Raw genomic sequence first — 19016 nt, forward strand, 5'->3', positions numbered from 1 at the left:
GAGCCTCGAATCCCTTTGCAAAAATCACGAAGGAATCTAATAAATTCCATCGAAGGAAAACCATATTGATGGTTTAACTCTGTCGCTTTAGGAGGGGCGGGCCTGCCACTGACAGGTAACAGTTTGCGCTACGTGTAAAGAGCGGCATCACAGTTAGTTTCAATTACGGTTTGTTGCGTTCGCGATCGGCAGTTTAAAAAGCGTGTAAAGCCTTTCTGTAACAGTGGTGTCTTTTATTTAGTTATTTTTGCACGGTCGTCACGTTTGTGCGGTCGCACTAGATTAGTTTCAATTACGGTTTGTTGGGTTCGCGATCGGCAGTTTAAAAAGCGTGTGAAGCCTTTCTGTAACAGTGGTGTCTTTTATTTAGTTATTTTTGCACGGTCGTCACGTTTGTGCGGTCGCACTAGAATGTTTGTTTGAACCAAGTAATTTGCGTTACAGCTGGAGTCAATAATGTCGGCACTTCACTTCCGTTTGGCCTTTGGGATTTGGATTCCTTTTGCTCGATTCCAGTTATGTTTGCTGAATGCTTTCTCTTGTTTGGAACAATGAATATTGATAATACATAGTTTAAAATCATGGTTTATTTATTTATTTATTATCATTATTGTGAAGTTGAAGGTATTACTTAATGTAGTATTAGTGGTAGTGGTAATAATAGTAGGACTCAGAGAATGGTTAGATTCGGCCATCTCGTTACCTCTGCGTCCCGCGTCATAGACGCATAATTTTCCCACGGGACGCACAGTTCCAAACAATGTGCGTTTTTGGGATGCAAGGAAATTTCTCAGGCAAAACAAACAAACAAACAAAAAAACTACGGCAAGCCTGAGGATTTCACAGTAACAATCGTTACCGGTAGCGTGTCATTTCTGTGGCATCATTTTCACGGTACCGAAAAATAGTTTATTTATAAAAGTCACCGCACTTGAATTGACTGTGTGATCCACGCGATTTCACTGCGCCTGTATTTGTGTTTCTTCTAATTTACTTTCATTTTGTTTTGTTTTCAGTGTTGGGTGGGGACACACAACAGATTACGTTATGTGCGCATGCGGGTTGTTATTTTAGTCCACAAACTGAGGAATCACGCGGATGAAAGTTTGAAATGGCGGCGAAAAAAACTCACCAAAGTGTACTAATTATATTTAAGAAATGGGAATGCTTGTCTGATTTTTCGTATTAATCGTCCAAAGGGCGTATCACTAAACTCACCTGTGACGTATGCACAGAACGCGAGAACGAAATACGACGCGAGGCACAATTACGAGGCGAATTGGTCATTAGATTTGTAGGCTAATCGCTGTGAAAAATATTATGAAACAGTATTGGTTATTCTATAATTTACTGGTTGTAGCATGGTAACTTTATGAATAAAACATTTGTCACAAGGTGTAGTAATGCTAATGTTAACTGTTGGTAGAACTCATGATGACGTGCGTTAAATTCTTTCGTCAAATTGATCATAGATTACACATGGATCGTCTTGGGAAGAGGATGTCAAGCCACAGCAATACTTACCTGCAGTAATGATTACCAGATAATTCAGCTTTGCAGTGTGAGATTGGAAAAAAATACTCTGATGATGCATTTCTGAAATCAAAATTTGGGACTCTCTCAATCCATAATGGCACTCATACTTTTCTGATCAGCGAGTCCCTGGGACCCGCTGCCGGTAAATTGTAAAATTATCACTGAGAGATGACCGCTTTTTCTGCAGTCAGGGATTGACTTCTATGCAAAGTCATTTCTCAACTTGTGTTCTGTGCCATGTCATGCCTGTTGAGTGTTGATTTACTTCATATTAAAAAACTACTGCACTAAAACATTCATTCATAAATGTATACATATGATTTTATTTTTTTTCTCATCATAAATAACAGGTACCCTGACTGTTCTACTCTTTGAATAAAAACACTTCATTCAAGCATTAGGGAGTGCAAAGGGTTATGATGGAGGGGTGTTGCAAATCATGAAGACCTGCCAAGTAGTATGATAGCATTGTTTTATACATGTCCTCGGCTAGGCCTCAGTTTCAAAATCAGTCCTTGGTTCTTGGCCTTAGCCTCAGAGGCAAGTCCTTGGTCCTTGGCTTTGGCCTCGGAGTCAAGTCCTTGGCCTTGGCCTTGGCCTCGGGTTGCCGGTCCTTGGACACAACACTGATAAACACTAATGCTACTCATGCAGCAGTAGCCAACCCGCGACTCACAAGCTCTCTGGGTGGTTCACTACGACTCTTGGGCTTTCACATAAACCTTGAAAACACCTCGGCGGTGGCGCTGCCATTCAAACAACGGCGCTAAGTACAAGCAGAATTTACGATGTCAGCCTCTCATCAATTCCGTTACTTGACTGACATACAGGGCAACTCGTCAGATGACAACTGAATCATCACTTATGCACAAACATGTGCTAAGCTAGTCAGCGAACCACCTCTAAGGCAGGGATGCCCAATACGTCGATCGCGATTGAACGGGAGCCAGTCGACTGATCCCAAGTCGACCACGAGGGGTGGGAGGAGGAAATATTTGTGTGAGGGATATTTGTGTGTCTGTGTGTTTCGGTTTTGTTCATGTGACGGACCGTTCTATTCCGGCTGTTGCTTATAGTGGCGTGCATACGTGTGTGCATATGTGCGCATATGCATGGTTGAGCGCCCGCGTGCGTGGGTCTGCGCGTGTGTATATGTTTGCACGGATGCGATAAGGTAGATCATGGGAGGTTGGTCGCCTCAAAAGTCGCTCTTCGGTCAAAAAACTTTGCCAGCTGACAGGAGTAGTAAGTAACCAGTAATGTACAATTAATAATGTTCACTCCCACCTCACCGACAATAGTCTTTATGAACAATTCCAGTCCGGCTTCCGCCCCCGTCACAGTACTGAAACAGCCCTCATAAAAATCACAAACGATCTTCTCATGGCAGCAGACTCTGGCCTTATCTCCATCCTCATCCTCCTTGACCTGAGTGCAGCCTTCGACACAATCTCTCACCCCATCCTCCTCAATAGACTCTCTACCATAGGCATCACCAACACCCCTCTACGTTGGTTCCACTCATATCTCACTGGCCGCTCTCAGTTCATTCAACTTGATTCGTTTACTTCACAATCCCTCCCCGTTTCTTCTGGTGTTCCCCAGGGTTCTGTCCTCGGTCCGCTCCTCTTCATTGTCTACCTCCTTCCACTCTGAAACATTTTCCGCAAATTTGGCTTACACTTTCACTGCTTTGCGGATGACACCCAGCTCTATCTCTTCAGCAAACCCGACGCTTCTCTCCCACCCTCATCCCTCTCTCGCTGTCTCTCAGAAATCAAATCTTGGTTCACCCACAATTTCCTCAAGCTAAACAGCAATAAAACTGAACTCCTACTCGTCGGTACCAAATCCACTCTAAACAAAGCCGACAGTTTCTCCCTCACAATTGATAATGCCACTATATCTCCTTGCCCCCAGGTGAAGAGTCTGGGTGTCATCCTTGACAGTTCACTATCCTTTCACTCCCACATCAATAACATTACCCGGTCCGCTCATTTCCGCCTTCGCAATATAAACCGGCTCCGTCCCTCACTCACTCCGCACACCACCGCTATCCTTGTTCACAGTCTCGTCACTTCCCGTATTGACTACTGCAACTCACTCCTCTTCGGTGTCCATCAGAAATTCCTCCATAAACTTCAACTTGTTCAGAATTCAGCAGCCCGGATCATCACGAGAACCCCCTCCTTCCATCATATCACCCCCATCCTCCGACAGCTCCACTGGCTTCCTGTCAAACTTAGACTCAACTTCAAATTACTTCTCTATACATTCAAAGCCATCCATAACCTTGCGCCCCCTATCTGTCAGATCTGTTTCAAATCTCCATTCCCTCTCGCTCACTCAGGTCCTCATCCTCCCTCCACCTTTTTCTACCCTCTGCCCGTCTCAGTACATTGGGGTGCAGAGCCTTCAGTCGCTCTGCCCCCAAACTCTGGAACTCACTTCCTCCCAAGATTCGTAATATTGACTCTCTTTCCTTATTCAAAACCCAGCTAAAAACCCACCTATTCAGACTTGCCTACCCGCCTTAAATCTTTCTTTCTTTATTTATTATGTTATCTGTGTTTTACTATTGGTCTTGGCTGTACAGTGTCCTTGAGTGTCGTGAAAGGCGCTTACAAATGTGATGTATTATTATTATAATGTACAAAACAAGTAATGGTAAAAATCACTGCACTAAGGCGCTAAGCAACATGGCCAGAAGGAGAAAAACATTATTTTATTTTTGTTTGTGGACTTGGTTGAACTGAGAGTGAGCGTGAGAGACAATGCACATAATAGTCATTGTTGAAAATGACTGGCCTGTGGTCTTAGTACTGTAGGAGTCAATTTCTGTCATCATGTTGGTGTGTGACATTTACAATAAAAGTGGCTGAGCAGAGGTAGGTGTGTGTGTGTGTTGATGGTTGATTGTTTGTTTGTTTGTTTGTTGGAATGTAAACAGGTAATAGTGATTTGAGAGGTTGTAGGAGGAATTACAACAAACTCGTCTCATCTTATCTCCCGTTTTGTGTGTGTGTTGATTTGTTTCATATTAATATTGCAATAACATGCATGACGGGCTGATTGGAAACTCTAAATTGTCCCTAGGTGTGAGCATGGGCTTGGGTGGTTGTGCTTGTGTCTGTGTGCCCTATATTTGGTTGGCGACCGGTTCAGGGTGTCCCCCTCCTACTGCCCGGAGATGGCTGGAATAAGTTCCACCCACCCCCGCGAACCTCGTAAGGGTACAGCGGATCGGGGAATGGATGATTGAGTGAATTGCTTAATATAGTACTGGGTCGTTTTTTGTGTACCGGTACATCTCGGTTTAACGGGCGAAGGGAGGAATCTAGATATAAACAAGCGCGTTTTGTGGGCTATATTTACGTAGGTTTTTTACGACTTTTGGTTTGTGCACGTACTGTTTGAGCATATACGGGAGCATATTTATGCGTCGCTTTTCAAATTTGGTGCTCCGTTACATTACGGCATCTCATCAGTTTATTGGCTTAAAACTGATTTGTATAGTTATTTTGCGGTTTGCTTTTGAACCTCTTTTTGGACACAGCAGGTGGGTCGCACATTTTCTGGTCAGCATGGTGGCCAACGGCCATCTTGATGTCCAAGTCGTCAGGGTCCATACTGTCGAGCGACTCGAGATTTGACGTGCGATGCCTGCAGCAGGAGCTCATTTGGGTTTTGTTTCTAATGCCTGAAGGTCTTTTTGACGAAGACATGGAAAATTTCTTTTTGCTTTCTTTGTTAAGGTCGCGGTTGTTGTGAATGTGCCTTGTGAATTAGAGTATGTTGTATAACACGTGATATTGTTAATTCAGTGTGACGAATGTTGTTCGTTTTTGTATCAAGTTGTGATATTTACGCGGCTCATACGGCAGCGATTTATTTTTTTGTGAGGGGGGACTTGCTGATTAACAGCAACATGATAACGTTTTGGGTTCAGTTCACTTCTGTTTTATATGCGGCAACAAATTGGGCAGTGAACCCTAACTTCTTTTTTGTGTCATGGATTATCTCACGCATTGGCCGGGGGAAGGGTGTCTCTGGTTCGGAAACATGATACAACCTATGGTTTTAACCAATGTTGGAATACGGTACATTTTGAACTACATCTCCAGTTCAGATAATGTACATGGTTTTCGTTGAATTAATGAGGGGATGCCATATTGCCGGGGTTTGGTTGAGGCTTTGCCAAAATGGGTCGAAAATTGATAAAATGGAATGCATGTTTCACATTTTATTTGAGACACTATTGCTCCTGCCATCCACAATCTGCAGGATTGGTAGCAAGTCTGAAAGTATATGGTTAAAATTCAATTAAAGTAATTGAATTGACTTATATGTTAATACTAGCTGGTTCGCCGCCCTCCGGGCGGCTCATCAGCTAGTTCCTGCGGAAGGCTGGTAAGGTGGGCCTTCGGCCCACAAAAGTGTTGTTGCTTGTTTCAACTTTTTGTTCATCTTCATTGCTTATCGCGAAAATAGAGAGATGTTTAGCTCTACTAAATAACTAACAATTTCATTGCAATGCTTGTGGGTAGACAACATTTTTTCGCTAAGATGCCCGTGCGATCGTAGTGGGCCACTGCCTGAGCGGCGCAGTGGCGGCGCAGTGGTGGCGCGCAGCGGCGCGGTGAAGTAGGTACGTTTTGAAAAGGGACAGACGGAAGGACAGACCGCGTGCGGGACGACGCGCAATATATATATAGATTACGAGAATGGTGTTTTCTTCTTTGTTTGAAATATTGTTTGGGAGACCATATAAATTACTGATAATTTCTACAAAATTTTGAACTAGGAAATGAAGCGGATTCGGTTGACAATATGTGAGAACGTTTAGAAAAAAAAAATGAATTGAGATTGCCGTCGGACGATTGTGCTTTTTCACAGCAGGTTCCAGCAGACATGGCTCTGATTCGAAACATGAGATAGAAACATTGTGCTTCTTTGAAGTGTTGATGACCACACCGATTGATGGACATTGAAAAAGGTCATCTCGATAGAAACATCCACTGAGGAAGGTGAGCGAAGTCCGGTGACGCGATGGGCACAGTATTTTAGTTACTGTGAACATCAAACGACAGGCGGAAGAAGTTTCAAGTGTTAAGGAATTATTCCGCTGGAAGTAGGAGTAGAACATTGTTGATGAATTTCATCTTGCTATGAGAACTATTGACACTAGTCTCTGTCCTGAACATCTGCTTGTACTCAAAACAAAGAGTGTAGGGTGAAGTGGGGTCCTATTTCCCCTTGAGTGATTAACAGTCCCCTGGCTGTCTTCTTTTGCGTCCCCCACATCGTAAAAGTCCCGGAAGGCTGTCAAGTGCCTTCGAAGAGGAAACCTAATCTCAAGATTTGTGGACCAGCAGATATTCTCTGTACTTTGTCAAAATGCCAAGATCGAACTTTGCTTGACTTTCTTTGTTTCAGATTTTTACATAAGGGGAAGGACTGCCTGCCCCTAATTAACATAATTAACATATTATGCCTATATGTACGTGTGACTGAAGTTGCTCGGGGCTTCCTGATGAAATCTGAGACTCACATGAGCCCGAATCGATTCGTGTTGCGTTGTGATAAACTTAAGAAAAGACAATGTGGTGTTGGGTCTTCTTCCACCTTATAGAGAGATAAAAGAACCTGTAACCAAGGAGGGCCAAGAGCAAATTGACAGCTCCCATTCCTCAACACAAGACACCTTTGCACTCATTTAGGGTGTGTTTCTGTCGACATGCTAGAATATCAGTGGTGGCATGTCATTTCCTGTTATATGATCACACTAACACATGGTCGACTGTTCTCCTTTTTTAATTGGTATTTGTGCTCTCCTTTAGCACATGTGAAAGGAGATGATTTTTTAAAATAATAACCTACATTTTGCGAATAGATCTAGACGATCTATAGATCTATATATATATATATATATATTTATATACCGTAGATGTCACTACTACATTACAACGACAGCTGAATGTCAACATATTCAATAATATGTTATCATTAATTGGTGGGGGGGAAAAATGATCCGCTGGCCCATTATATGTATGTATGTATGTATGTACTACATATATATAGACCGTAATTTCCGGATTACAAGCCGCTACTTTTTTTCCACACTTTCAACACTGCGGCGTGTAATATGAAGCGTCTTTTTAATTATTTTTTTTTCCCATCGTGGGAAAAACATGGACCAATAAAATGAATGAGTAGTTCACTGAGGTCCAATGAGATGAGTATGAATAATCACAACTTCCGCTCTTCTCGCCGTAGCGGCGAAAAATGTGTTACCTGGCAACAGTCGACCAATAAAAGTGCTAAAATACAATACAATACAAGTGCTTACATTCTTGGAGGGCTGACGGAGGACGTCGCCCACTCCGCCACCGTTTCTCAGGCCATGATTCAACACCGTCACAATACACATCAAAAGTGTGTCGCAGGCGCGCTCATTGTTAGACTCATCTGCAGAACAAAAGCAAAATGAAAACTAGTTCATGTTTGATTTGCACAAATAGAGGTATGCATTTTGGAAAAAAAATTCAATCCCACTACAGGTAAATTTACATGATGATGACCGTAAATACAGTATATATATATATATATATATATATATATATATATATATATATATATATATATATATATATAGGGTGGCCCGGTATGCCAGTGGTTAGCACGTCGACTTCACAGTGCAGCAATACCGGGTTCAATTCCAGCTCCGGCCTCCCTATGTGGAGTTTGCATGTTCTCCCCGGGCCTGCGTGGGTTTCTTCCCACATTCCAAAAACATGCATGGCAGGCTGATTGAACGCTCTAAATTGTCCCTAGGTGTGAATGTGAGCGTGGATGGTTCTTCGTCTCTGTGTGCCCTGCGATTGGCTGGCAATCGATTCAGGGTGTCCCCCACCCACTGCCCGAAGTCAGCTGGGATAGGCTCCAGCGCCCCCCGCGACCCTAGTGAGGATAAAGCGGTTCAGAAAATGGATGGATGGATATATATATTAGAGCTGTAAATTTAGCGCGTTTTTATTGGCATTAATTTAAATGAATTTTAACGGGATTAAATTTTTTCTCGCGAGATTAACACACTAACAAGCGGATGTTACGTTGCTCTATAAATACGCCAGAAACAAAACAACAAGCACGCTGCAGAAGTCCACGTCCATGTCTGTTTTCCAGCCACGGCAGCGTGAGACACCTAAAACGGATACTTAAGAGTTTATGAATGGAAAGTTTACTTTTAAAAAGTTGCCAGATTGCTCCACTGACAAGACCAAACTTGTTTGGAACTATTTTGTGTGGAAGGTTACAGCGTTCCGTGTCCACATAAATAGAGCGGGTGGAGCTTCTCTGTGTTCGTCTGACAGTGACAGTGAGCTGCTGTGGTAGCGACATAGCGAAAATCAAACGTCTCCAGTGTTGTCATCGAACCAAGTGTCGTCATCCGAAATGAGGTCTACACAAAAACCGTAGAGAGACTTCCGCGCAAGAAGGACCAACACAATCAACATAGCCTGACTGTGTTAGGGGGAGTGAAATCCCCCATCTTTCAGAATGGTTTGCCCCAGCAGCACGTGGGAAGTGCTTACTTTGTTTGTACGGCCGACAGTTTTGAATACAGCGGCACATAACGAACACTGGTGTACGGGGTCTCGTTATTCTCCAACAAACATACAGAAACAGACTGCTGTGTTCAAAGCAAACTTGAGAAAAACGAACTATGCAACCATGGTTTAAATCCACTATAGGCTGAGTACTAGTTTACCTTAGATGTGCACTTTATAATGTTATATTGCTCTGTTTTGATTTCATTAAAAAAAGCTGCTAAAGCAGCTGTTGTGTGACAGAATATTTTTTTTCACTGTTGTTGATGGATTGATATTGTGTGAGAGATTATTGTGTGAACAACTGCTCCAAGTGAAAAATGTTCATTGTTTGCATTTACTGAAATTGTTATTTCAGTAAATATTTGCATTTGGCACATCGAAAACTGATTCGCGATTCCAAGTTGATGAGAGCATTGAAATGGGGGAAAAATAGGACAAAAAATGTAAAAGGAAATTCTGAAACGATAAAAAATGTGTGAGTAATCACGATTAATTTTTTTGTTGATTTGAGTTAATTAGGACAGTTGCATTTTTAATTAGATTAAATATTTTAATCGGTTGACAGCTCTAATATATATATATATATATATATATATATATATATATATATATATATATATATATATATATATATATATATATATATATATATATATATATATATATACACATACATACCCTCACCGGCCACTTAATTAGGTATACCTGTCCAACTGCATGTTGACAACTCAGTGCAGACATGGTCAAGACAATCTCCTGCAGTTCAAACCAAGCATCAGTATAGGGAAGAAAGGTGATTTGATTGACTTTGAACGTGGCATGGTTGTTGGTGCCAGAAGGGTTGGTCTGAGTATTTCAGAAACTGCTGATCTACTGGGATTTTCACGCACAACCATCTCTAGGGTTTACAGAGAATGGTCCGAAAAAGAAAAAATATCCAGTGAGCGGCAGTTCTGTGGGCGGAAATGCCTTGTTGATGCCAGCCAATCAGAGGAGAATGGCCAGACTGGTTCGAGCTGATAGAAAGGCAGCAGTAATAATAATAATAATAATAATAATAATACATTTTATTTATAAGCACCTTTCAAGACACCCAAGGACACTTTACAATAACAAAAAACACAAAACAATACAAGGTAGGCAGAAGAGCATCTCTGAATGCACGGTACGTCGAACTTTGTTTGTTTTTTCTTCTTTCTTCTTTCTACCCACATTCTTGCTGGTGGAGGCTGTAAATTTCCCCAGTGTGGGACAAATAAAGGATATCTTAATCTTTGAGGCAGATGGGTTACAGCAGCAGAAGACCACTCCCGGGCGCCACTCCTTTCAGCTAAGAACAGGAAACTGAGGCTACATTTTTCACAAGCTCATCGAAATTGGACAGTAGAAGATTGGAAAAACGTTGCCTGGTCTGATGAGTCTCGATTTCTGCTGCGACATTCGGGTTGGTAGGGTCAGAATTGGGCGTCAACAACATGAAAGCATGGATCCATCCTGCCTTGTATCAACGGTTCAGACTGGTGGTGGTGGTGTAACTGTGTGGGGAACATTTTCTTAGCACTCTTTGGGCCCCTTGGTACCAATTGAGCATCGTTGCAACGCCACAGCCTACCGGTGTACTGTTGCTGACCATGTCCATCCCTTTATGACCACAATGTACCCAACTTCTGATGGCTACTTTCAGCAGGATAATGCGCCATGTCATAAAGCTAGAATCATCTCAGACTGGTTTGCTGAACATGACAATTAGTTCACTGTACTTACATGGCCTCCACAGTCACCAGATCTCAATCCAATAGAGCATCTTTGAGATGTGGTGGAACGGGAGATTCGCATCATGGATGTGCAGTCGACAAATCTGCTCCAACTGTGTGATGCCATCATGTCAATATGGACCAAACTATCTGAGGAATTCTTCCAGCACCTTGTTGAATCTATGCCACGAAGAATTGAGGAAGTTCTGAAGGCAAAAGGGGATCCAACCCGCTACTAGCATGGTGTACCTAATAAAGTGGCCGGTGAGTATATGTATAAATATATATATTTATTTTCATTCATTCATTTTCCAAACCGCTTTATGCTCACTGGGGTCACGGGGGGTGCTGGAGCTTATCACAGCTGTCTTCGGACAGTCGGAGGTGGATACCCTGAACCGGTTGCCAGCCAATCGCAGCGCACACCCAGACGAATAACCATCCACGTTCACACTCACACCCAGTGGGACAGTTTTTGCTTGCATGTTTCTGGAATGTGGGAGGAAACCGGAGTACCTGGAGAAAACCCACGCGGGCACGGGGAGAGCATGCAAACTCCACACAAGGAGGCCTAAGCCGAAATTGAACCCTGCACCTCTGCACTGTGAGGTCGACGCGCTAACCACTGGACCACCGGGCCACCCTATTTGTATAACAGAATATTCTCATGTGAATGTCTTCAGAATGTGACTATTTTTAGGAGGATGTGAAGGGGAGTCATTAGGCATTTCTTTCTTTGTGGTGAAAGAAACAAAATTAAAACTTTGATGCCCCGGCCCAGTCATATTGTATTTCAAAATCTCAACAAAAAAAAAATCGATGTTGTTGAGTCTTAAGATTATACCATCTTTTATACCAGCCCAGTGGTTCTCAAGTATTTTCTGTCATGCCCCCCCTCCCTCAAGGAAGAGGATAACATCTCGCGCCCTCCCCTCTCCCGCACGACTATAAATAGTATCATTTCCATAGAATTGTTATCAGTACACCTTTGCATAACACTGTATCCTTATTCACGTATAAGAAATATGGACCAATTTACAACAAAGGATCGCTTTAGTAACGAACAAAAAAGATTTAAAGTGCATCTGAAATTCAAAAGTAACATTAAATTTTGACTGACCATGTCAAACCATACGATACTGAAAAATAAAATTACATAAAATCCATAACTAATAACACATTCAAACTAATCACCATTATCTCTGGAGCACAATATAAAAAAATAAAACTTTAACCAGCAAAACAAAAATATATAAAATAATTTGTGCTTTTTTTTTTTAATCAAAGATGATGTCTGGATTAATGGCTACAATGAGCACGTTTTGCAATGCACATCTTTTCGAAGCGAGGTTTGAAGCAGGTCACAGCAACTCTCAATGTGTAGCCGGGACCTGTCTTTTAGTTTACTGAATTAGCAGTCACAAAGAGGCATGATTCTTGGCAATGTTCGGCACGTTTTCGCTGAAATAAACTCAAGGAACTTATCAGCGTTATTGGGGTGTAATGTCTTTAAGTGACACCTTAATTTATTTGGCTTCATGCTGTCCGCTACCAGAATTTTTAGACACAGTAAGAACATCGATCTTTCCTTGTCTGCCACCGCAGTCACATGGAAGCCAAGCACTAGATACGCCTCGTCCTATTTCCGCCCTGAGAATGCTCCCTGCGCAAACTCTGCCAACAAGAGTGCCACTGCCCCCTAACGTAGCGGAGGTGCAAATGCATATTATTTTAGGACGGTAGCCTCTCTGGCAGGGAAGGAGCCCGAACTGGTGTGTGAGGCAGAGAAGTTCCGACTGGATATAGTCGGACTTGCCTCCACACACAGCCTAGGTTCTGGTACCAGTCCTCTCGAGAGGGGTTGGACTCTCTTTCACTCTGGAGTTACTCACGGTGAGAGGCGCAGAGCAGGTGTGGGCATACTTATTGCCCCCCGGCTCAGTGCCTGTACATTGGGGTTCACACCGGTGGACGAGAGGGTTGCATCCCTCCGCCTGCGGGTGGGGGGACGGGTCCTGACTGTTGTTTGTGCATATGCACCAAACAGCAGCTCAGCATACCCACCCTTTTTGGAGTCCTTGGAGGGTGTGCTGGAGAGTACTCCTGCTGGGGACTCCCTTGTTCTACTGGGGGACTTCAATGCTCACGTGGGCAATGACAGTGAGACCTGGAGGGGCGTGATTGGGAGGAACGCCCCCCCCGATCAGAACTCGAGTGGTGTTTTGTTATTGGACTTCTGTGCTCGTCACGGACTGTCCATAACGAACACCTTGGTCAAACATAAGGGTGTCCACGTGTGCACTTGGCACCAGGACACCCTAGGCCGTAGTTCGATGATCGACCTTGTGGTCGTGTCATCGGATTTGCGGCCGCATGTTCTGGACACTCGGGTGAAGAGAGGGGCGGAGCTGTCAACTGATCACCACCTGGTGGTGAGTAGGCTCCGATGGTGGGGGAAGATGCCGGTCCGTCCTGGCAGACCCAAACGTATTGTGAGGATTTGTTGGGAGCGTCTGGCGGAATCCCCTGTCAGAAGGAGTTTCAACTCCCACCTCCGACAGAGCTTTTCCCATGTTCCGGGGGAGACGGGGGACATTGAGTCCGAGTGGACCATGTTCCGTGCCTGTATTGTTGAGGCGGCCAATCTGAGTTGTGGCCGTAAGGTGGTTGGTGCCTGTCGTGGCGGTAACCCTCGTACTCGCTGGTGGACACCAGCAGTAAGCGATGCCGTCAAGCTGAAGAAGGAGTCCTATCGAGCCTTTATGGCCTGTGGGACCCCAGAGGCAGCTGACGGGTACCGACTGGCCAAGCGGAACGCAGCTTCGGTGGTCACCGAGGCAAAAACCCGAGCATGGGAAGAGTTCGGTGAGGCCATGGAAGCCGACTTCCGGACGGCTTCGAGGAAATTCTGGTCCACCATCTGACGTCTCGGGAGGGGGAAGCAGTGCACCACGAACACTGTGTACAGTGGGGATGGGGCGCTGCTGACTTCGACTCGGGACGTTGTGAACCGGTGGGCAGAGTACTTCGAAGACCTCCTCAACTCCACCAACATGCCTTCCTTGGAAGAAGCAGAGCCTGGGGACTCTGAGGTGGGCTCTCCTATCTCTGTGGTTGAAGTCACCGATGTGGTTAAAAAGCTCCTCGGTGGCAAGGCCCCAGGGGTGGATGAGATCCGCCCAGAGTTCCTCAAGGTTCTGGATGTTGTGGGGCTGTCCTGGTTGACACGCCTCTGCAACATCGCGTGGTCAACGGGGAGAGTGCCTCTGGATTGGCAGACCGGGGTGGTAGTCCCTCTTTTTAAAAAGGGGGACCGGAGGGTGTGTTACAACTACAGAGGGATCACACTCCTCAGCCTCCCTGGTAAGGTCTATTCAGGGGTGCTGGAGAGGAGGGTCCGCCAGGAAGTCGAGCCTCAGATTGACGAGGAGCAGTGTGGTTTTCGTCCCGGCCGTGGAACAGTGGACCAGCTCTACACCCTTAGCAGGGTTCTCGAGGGTATGTGGGAATTCGCCCAACCAGTCTACATGTGTTTTGTGGACTTGGAGAAGGCGTTTGACCGTGTCCCTCGGGGAGTTCTGTGGGGGGTGCTTCGTGGGTATGGAGTACCGAACCCCCTGATACGGGCTGTTCGGTCACTATACCACCGATGTCAGAGTTTGGTCCGCATTGCCGGCAGTAAGTCGGAATCGTTTCCAGTGAGGGTAGGACTCCTCCAAGGCTGCCCTTTGTCACCGATTCTGTTCATAACCTTCATGGACAGAATCTCTAGGCGCAGCCGAAGCGTTGAGGGGGTCCGTTTTGGTGGCCTCAGTATTGCATCCCTGCTTTTTGCAGATGATGTGGTGCTGTTGGCTCCTTCAAACAGGGATCTCCAACTCTCACTGGAGCGTTTCGCAGCCGAGTGTGAAGCGGTTGTGATGAAAATCAGCACCTCCAAATCGGAAACCATGGTCCTCAGTCGGAAAAGGGTGGAGTGCCCCCTCCAGGTCGGGGGGGAGATCTTGCCCCAAGGGGAGGAGTTTAAGTATCTTGGTGTCTTGTTCACGAGTGAGGGCAGGAGGGAGCGAGAGATCGACAGGCGGATCGGTGCAGCGTCTGCTGTGATGCGGACGTTGTATCGGTCTGTCGTGGTGAAGAAGGAGCTGAGCCAAAGGGCGAAGCTCTCAATTTACCGGCCGATCTACGTTCCAACCCTCATCTATGGTCACGAGCTATGGGTCGTGACCGAAAGAACGAGATCCCGGATACAAGCGGCCGAAATGAGTTTTCTCCGCAGGGTGTCCGGGCTCTCCCTTAGAGATAAGGTGAGAAGCTCGGTCATCCGGGAGGGGCTCCGAGTCGAGCCGCTTCTCCTCCACATCGAGAGGAGCCAGATGAGGTGGCTTGGGCATCTGATTCGGATGCCTCCTGAACGCCTCCCTGGTGAGGTGTTCCGGGCATGTCCCACCGGGAGGAGACCCCGAGGAAGACCCAGGACACGCTGGAGAGACTATGTCACCCAGCTGGCCTGGGAACGCCTCGGGATCCCCCGGGGCGAGCTGGAAGAAGTAGCTAGGGAGAGGGAAGTCTGGGCTTCCCTGCTAAAGCTGTTGCCCCCGCGACCCGGCCCCCGATAAGCGGTAGAAGATGGATGGATGGATGGATGGAAGCATGTTCCCCGAGGTCAAACGCGCCCCTTTAATGGAGCCTCGCGCCCCTCCAGGGGCGCTAATTGAAAAACACTGGTATAGCCTAAGATTGCTCCATGTAGAGCACTTTGCATACAGCGGTGCCTGTTTGAAAGTGCTCTATACTTACAGTTGAGTTGAGTTTGTAGTAATTCAACTGTACATGAAATGATCAGGATCCAGTGAATGACGTCGGGTGTCGTACTCATTCTCTGGTCATCACTTTGATGGCATACAAAAAGTACCTGAACCAAAAGTGAATGCATACCACTGTCCTCACTCTCAGCTGCAATGTCACCCTCCGCCATACAGTGGATGCCATCTGCAGAACACGACTTGAGGAAGTCCTGTGCCGTGTTTCTCTGCTGAGGGGCTGACACAGAAAACACTTAATGATCATTGGGTAGCAAGACTATGTTGATTGTATCTTGGGGGGGAAACACCTTGGAATTACCTGGGGCAATATGTGGTAGTGGGTCCACCTCCATGATGAAGTCCTCCTTGAGGCACAGGAAACCCACGATGGAGAAGAGGTAGACAAGGATGAGAGCGAGCAGAGCAGTCAGCAAGATGGAGCGTCCGTTGCGCGTCACACTCTTGATCACGTTGAACAACGTCTCCTCGCGGTAAATCAGGTCAAAGAGCTGACAACATGGACACGCATGTTAGCTGTAGGAAGCCTTCGCAAATTGGTGGATCTCACTAGCTTCATACCAAGATACTGTAGAATAGTTCATGCACAAAGAGGCCCAATGTGGATGTTAGCACATAGGCCAGATGGTACAGGAACTCCACGTCCATCACCATGGCCTTGTAGCCCATGATGAACGTACCATTGTTACCCACAAAGCTCACCACAAACACCACCTTGTTGATCAGCTGCAAGAAAGACAGGAACCATCGTGTCATATGACTGCCACGAGGAGGCTTGGGGAGCAATAAAATACATGTACTTGGTGATAATTCTACAGTTTCTGCCCTGCGAGTCCCAAGGACTCGCTGATCAGAAAAGTATGAGTCCCATTATGGATTTAGAGAGTCCCAAATTTCGAATTATGAAATTGTCTACTTATTTAATTGCATATGATAATAACACAAACAACAACAATATATATTGATATTATGTTTATTGGATTGGATACAATTATTTCTTATAAACAAATGCTACAAAAATGTAAATAATTCAGGCATACAAGATTTGCTGAGAAATAGGTTCTTATTTCATCCCATGGTTCAGTCTTTGAGTTCATATCTTCGCAATAAACTTTCGCAACACTTGTTCGCAAACCTTGTTTTAACATTACACAATTGGCAATCATCTGCTTTCCACAAAGTGAAGGCCGATCTCGCCAATCTTGTCTCGCGAGAACGAAAATTTCGTCACGCGAGATAACTTAATGCGAGATCAAAACAACAATGGCGGTGATTCAAACTGAGTTAGTTGCTGGAAAAAATATTTACCGTAGTTTTTTTTTTTGTAAGAAGAAATTTCCTTGCGTCCCAAAAACGCACATTATTTGGAACTGTGCGTCTGGCGGGAAAATTATGGTTAAATTAGGTAACGAGATGGCTGGTACTGTGTCAAGACAAATGACAACATACCACAAGAACAACTCTGGGTTTAAAATGAGCACACATAATGTAATACAGGTCTAAGGAAGCAGTGAAATGTATTGTGAATAATAAATTAAGTTCCTTGACAATTGGCATGAATGTTTGCAATTCTAAATTTGGCCATCACCCTTTAAATGGCGAGTCAGTTGGGGCTATTGGAGTCAAGATAGTGCCAGCACGAGTGGCTGCTCGGTTATGCGCTCCCTAGTATTATGTTTTTTCATTTTCGTTCAGTTTAGTGACCCTATGCCGCTGACTCGAGATAAGACTTGCTCAGCATTAGGGTGTCTACGGTTGGAGTTTTTTTTCGCCAACACACACAAACCCACAATGTTGTATGGAGTTAATAGCTGGCGGGGCGGCTGTTCTTTTCAGAGCATGAAAACTTTGTCGTAAGAGGGGGAAGAGAGCCAGCGAGTTCGTCAAGTTACGTTATTGTAGATTCATCCATCTTGCTATAATAAAAATTTGCACCTTCTGCCCTACTCTGCACCACCGAAAACTGGCTCATTGCTACACGACACTTCAAGTCTCATACGGATCTTTTGCCCATGCACCACTGGAATTTTCTGATTACTGTTTAATGCACTTCATCCTCCCCTCTGTGAGTCGTCACCTTACCGTGGTGGAGGGGTTTGTGTGTCCCAATGATCCTAGAAGCTAAGTTGTCTGGGGTTTCATGCCCCTGGGAGGGTCACCCATGGCAAACAGGTTCTAGGTGAGGGGCCACACAAAGCACGGCTCAAAGACCCCAATGATGATTGCAATAAATGGATCTAGGTTTCCCTTGCCCGGACGCGGGTCACCGGGGCCCCCCTCCGGAGCCAGGCCTGGAGGTGGGCCTCGTTGGCAAGCGCCTGGTGGCCGGGCCTACACCCATGGGGCCCGGCTGGGCACAGCCTGAAGAGGCAACGTGGGTCCCCCTTCCCATGGGCTCACCACCCATGAGAGGGGCCAAAGGGGTCGGGTGCAAAGTCAGCTGGGCGGCAGCCAAAGGCGAGGACCCTCGCGGTCCAATCCTCGGCTGCAGAAGCTAGCTCTTGGGACATGGAATGTCACATCTCTGGCAGGAAAGGAGCCCGAGCTGGTGTGCGAGGCAGAGAATTTCCGACTGGATATAGTCGGACTTGCCTCCACACACAGCCTGGGTTCTGGTACCAGTTCTCTCGAGAGGGGTTGGACTCTCTTCCACTCTGGAGTTGCTCACGGTGAGAGGCGCAGAGCAGGTGTGGGCATACTCATTGCCCCCCGGCTCAGTGCCTGTACATTGGGGTTCACACCGGTAGACGAGAGGGTTGCCTCCCTCCGCCTTCGGGTGGGTGGACGGGTCCTGACTGTTGTTTGTGCATATGCACCAAACAGCAGCTCAGCATACCCACCCTTACTCCTGCTGGGGACTCTCTTGTTCTGCTGAGGGACTTCAATGCTCACGTGGGCAATGACAGTGAGACCTGGAGGGGCGTGATTGGGAGGAACGGCCCCCCCGATCAGAACCCGAGTGGTGTTTTGTTATTGGACTTCTGTGCTCGTCACGGATTGTCCATAACGAACACCGTGTTCAAACATAAGGGTGTCCATATGTGCACTTGGCACCAGGACACCCTAGGCCGCAGTTCGATGATCGACTTTGTAGTTGTATCATCGGATTTGCGGCCGCATGTTCTGGACACTCAGGTGAAGAGAGGGGCGGAGCTGTCAACTGATCACCACCTGGTGGTGAGTAGGCTCCGATGGTGGGGGAAGATGCTGGTCCGTCCTGGCAGACCCAAACGTATAGTGAGGGTTTGTTGGGAGCGTCTGGCGGAATCCCCTGTCAGAAGGAGTTTCAA

General features: G+C 45.8%; 1 protein-coding gene across 4 annotated transcripts in view; it reads right to left on the bottom strand.

Moving 5' to 3' along the window:
- The window catches only part of itpr3 (inositol 1,4,5-trisphosphate receptor, type 3), a 255817-nt gene that overhangs the window by 26709 nt on the left and 210092 nt on the right, over positions 1 to 19016 (bottom strand). For all 4 annotated transcript variants that reach the window (XR_007961438.1, XM_052058664.1, XM_052058663.1 and 1 more), the window contains 4 exons: positions 16288 to 16452; positions 16028 to 16217; positions 15842 to 15946; positions 7886 to 8004 (listed from right to left, as the gene is read on the bottom strand). Coding sequence is in view for 3 of the 4 variants with exons in the window: in XM_052058664.1 (XP_051914624.1) it covers positions 7886 to 8004; positions 15842 to 15946; positions 16028 to 16217; positions 16288 to 16452 (579 nt within the window). In the remaining variant the exon portion in view is untranslated. The remainder of the gene's footprint in view (positions 1 to 7885; positions 8005 to 15841; positions 15947 to 16027; positions 16218 to 16287; positions 16453 to 19016) is intronic.

This window comes from Hippocampus zosterae, chromosome 2 (assembly GCF_025434085.1).
Source record: "Hippocampus zosterae strain Florida chromosome 2, ASM2543408v3, whole genome shotgun sequence".
NCBI classification, from domain to species: domain Eukaryota; kingdom Metazoa; phylum Chordata; class Actinopteri; order Syngnathiformes; family Syngnathidae; genus Hippocampus; species Hippocampus zosterae.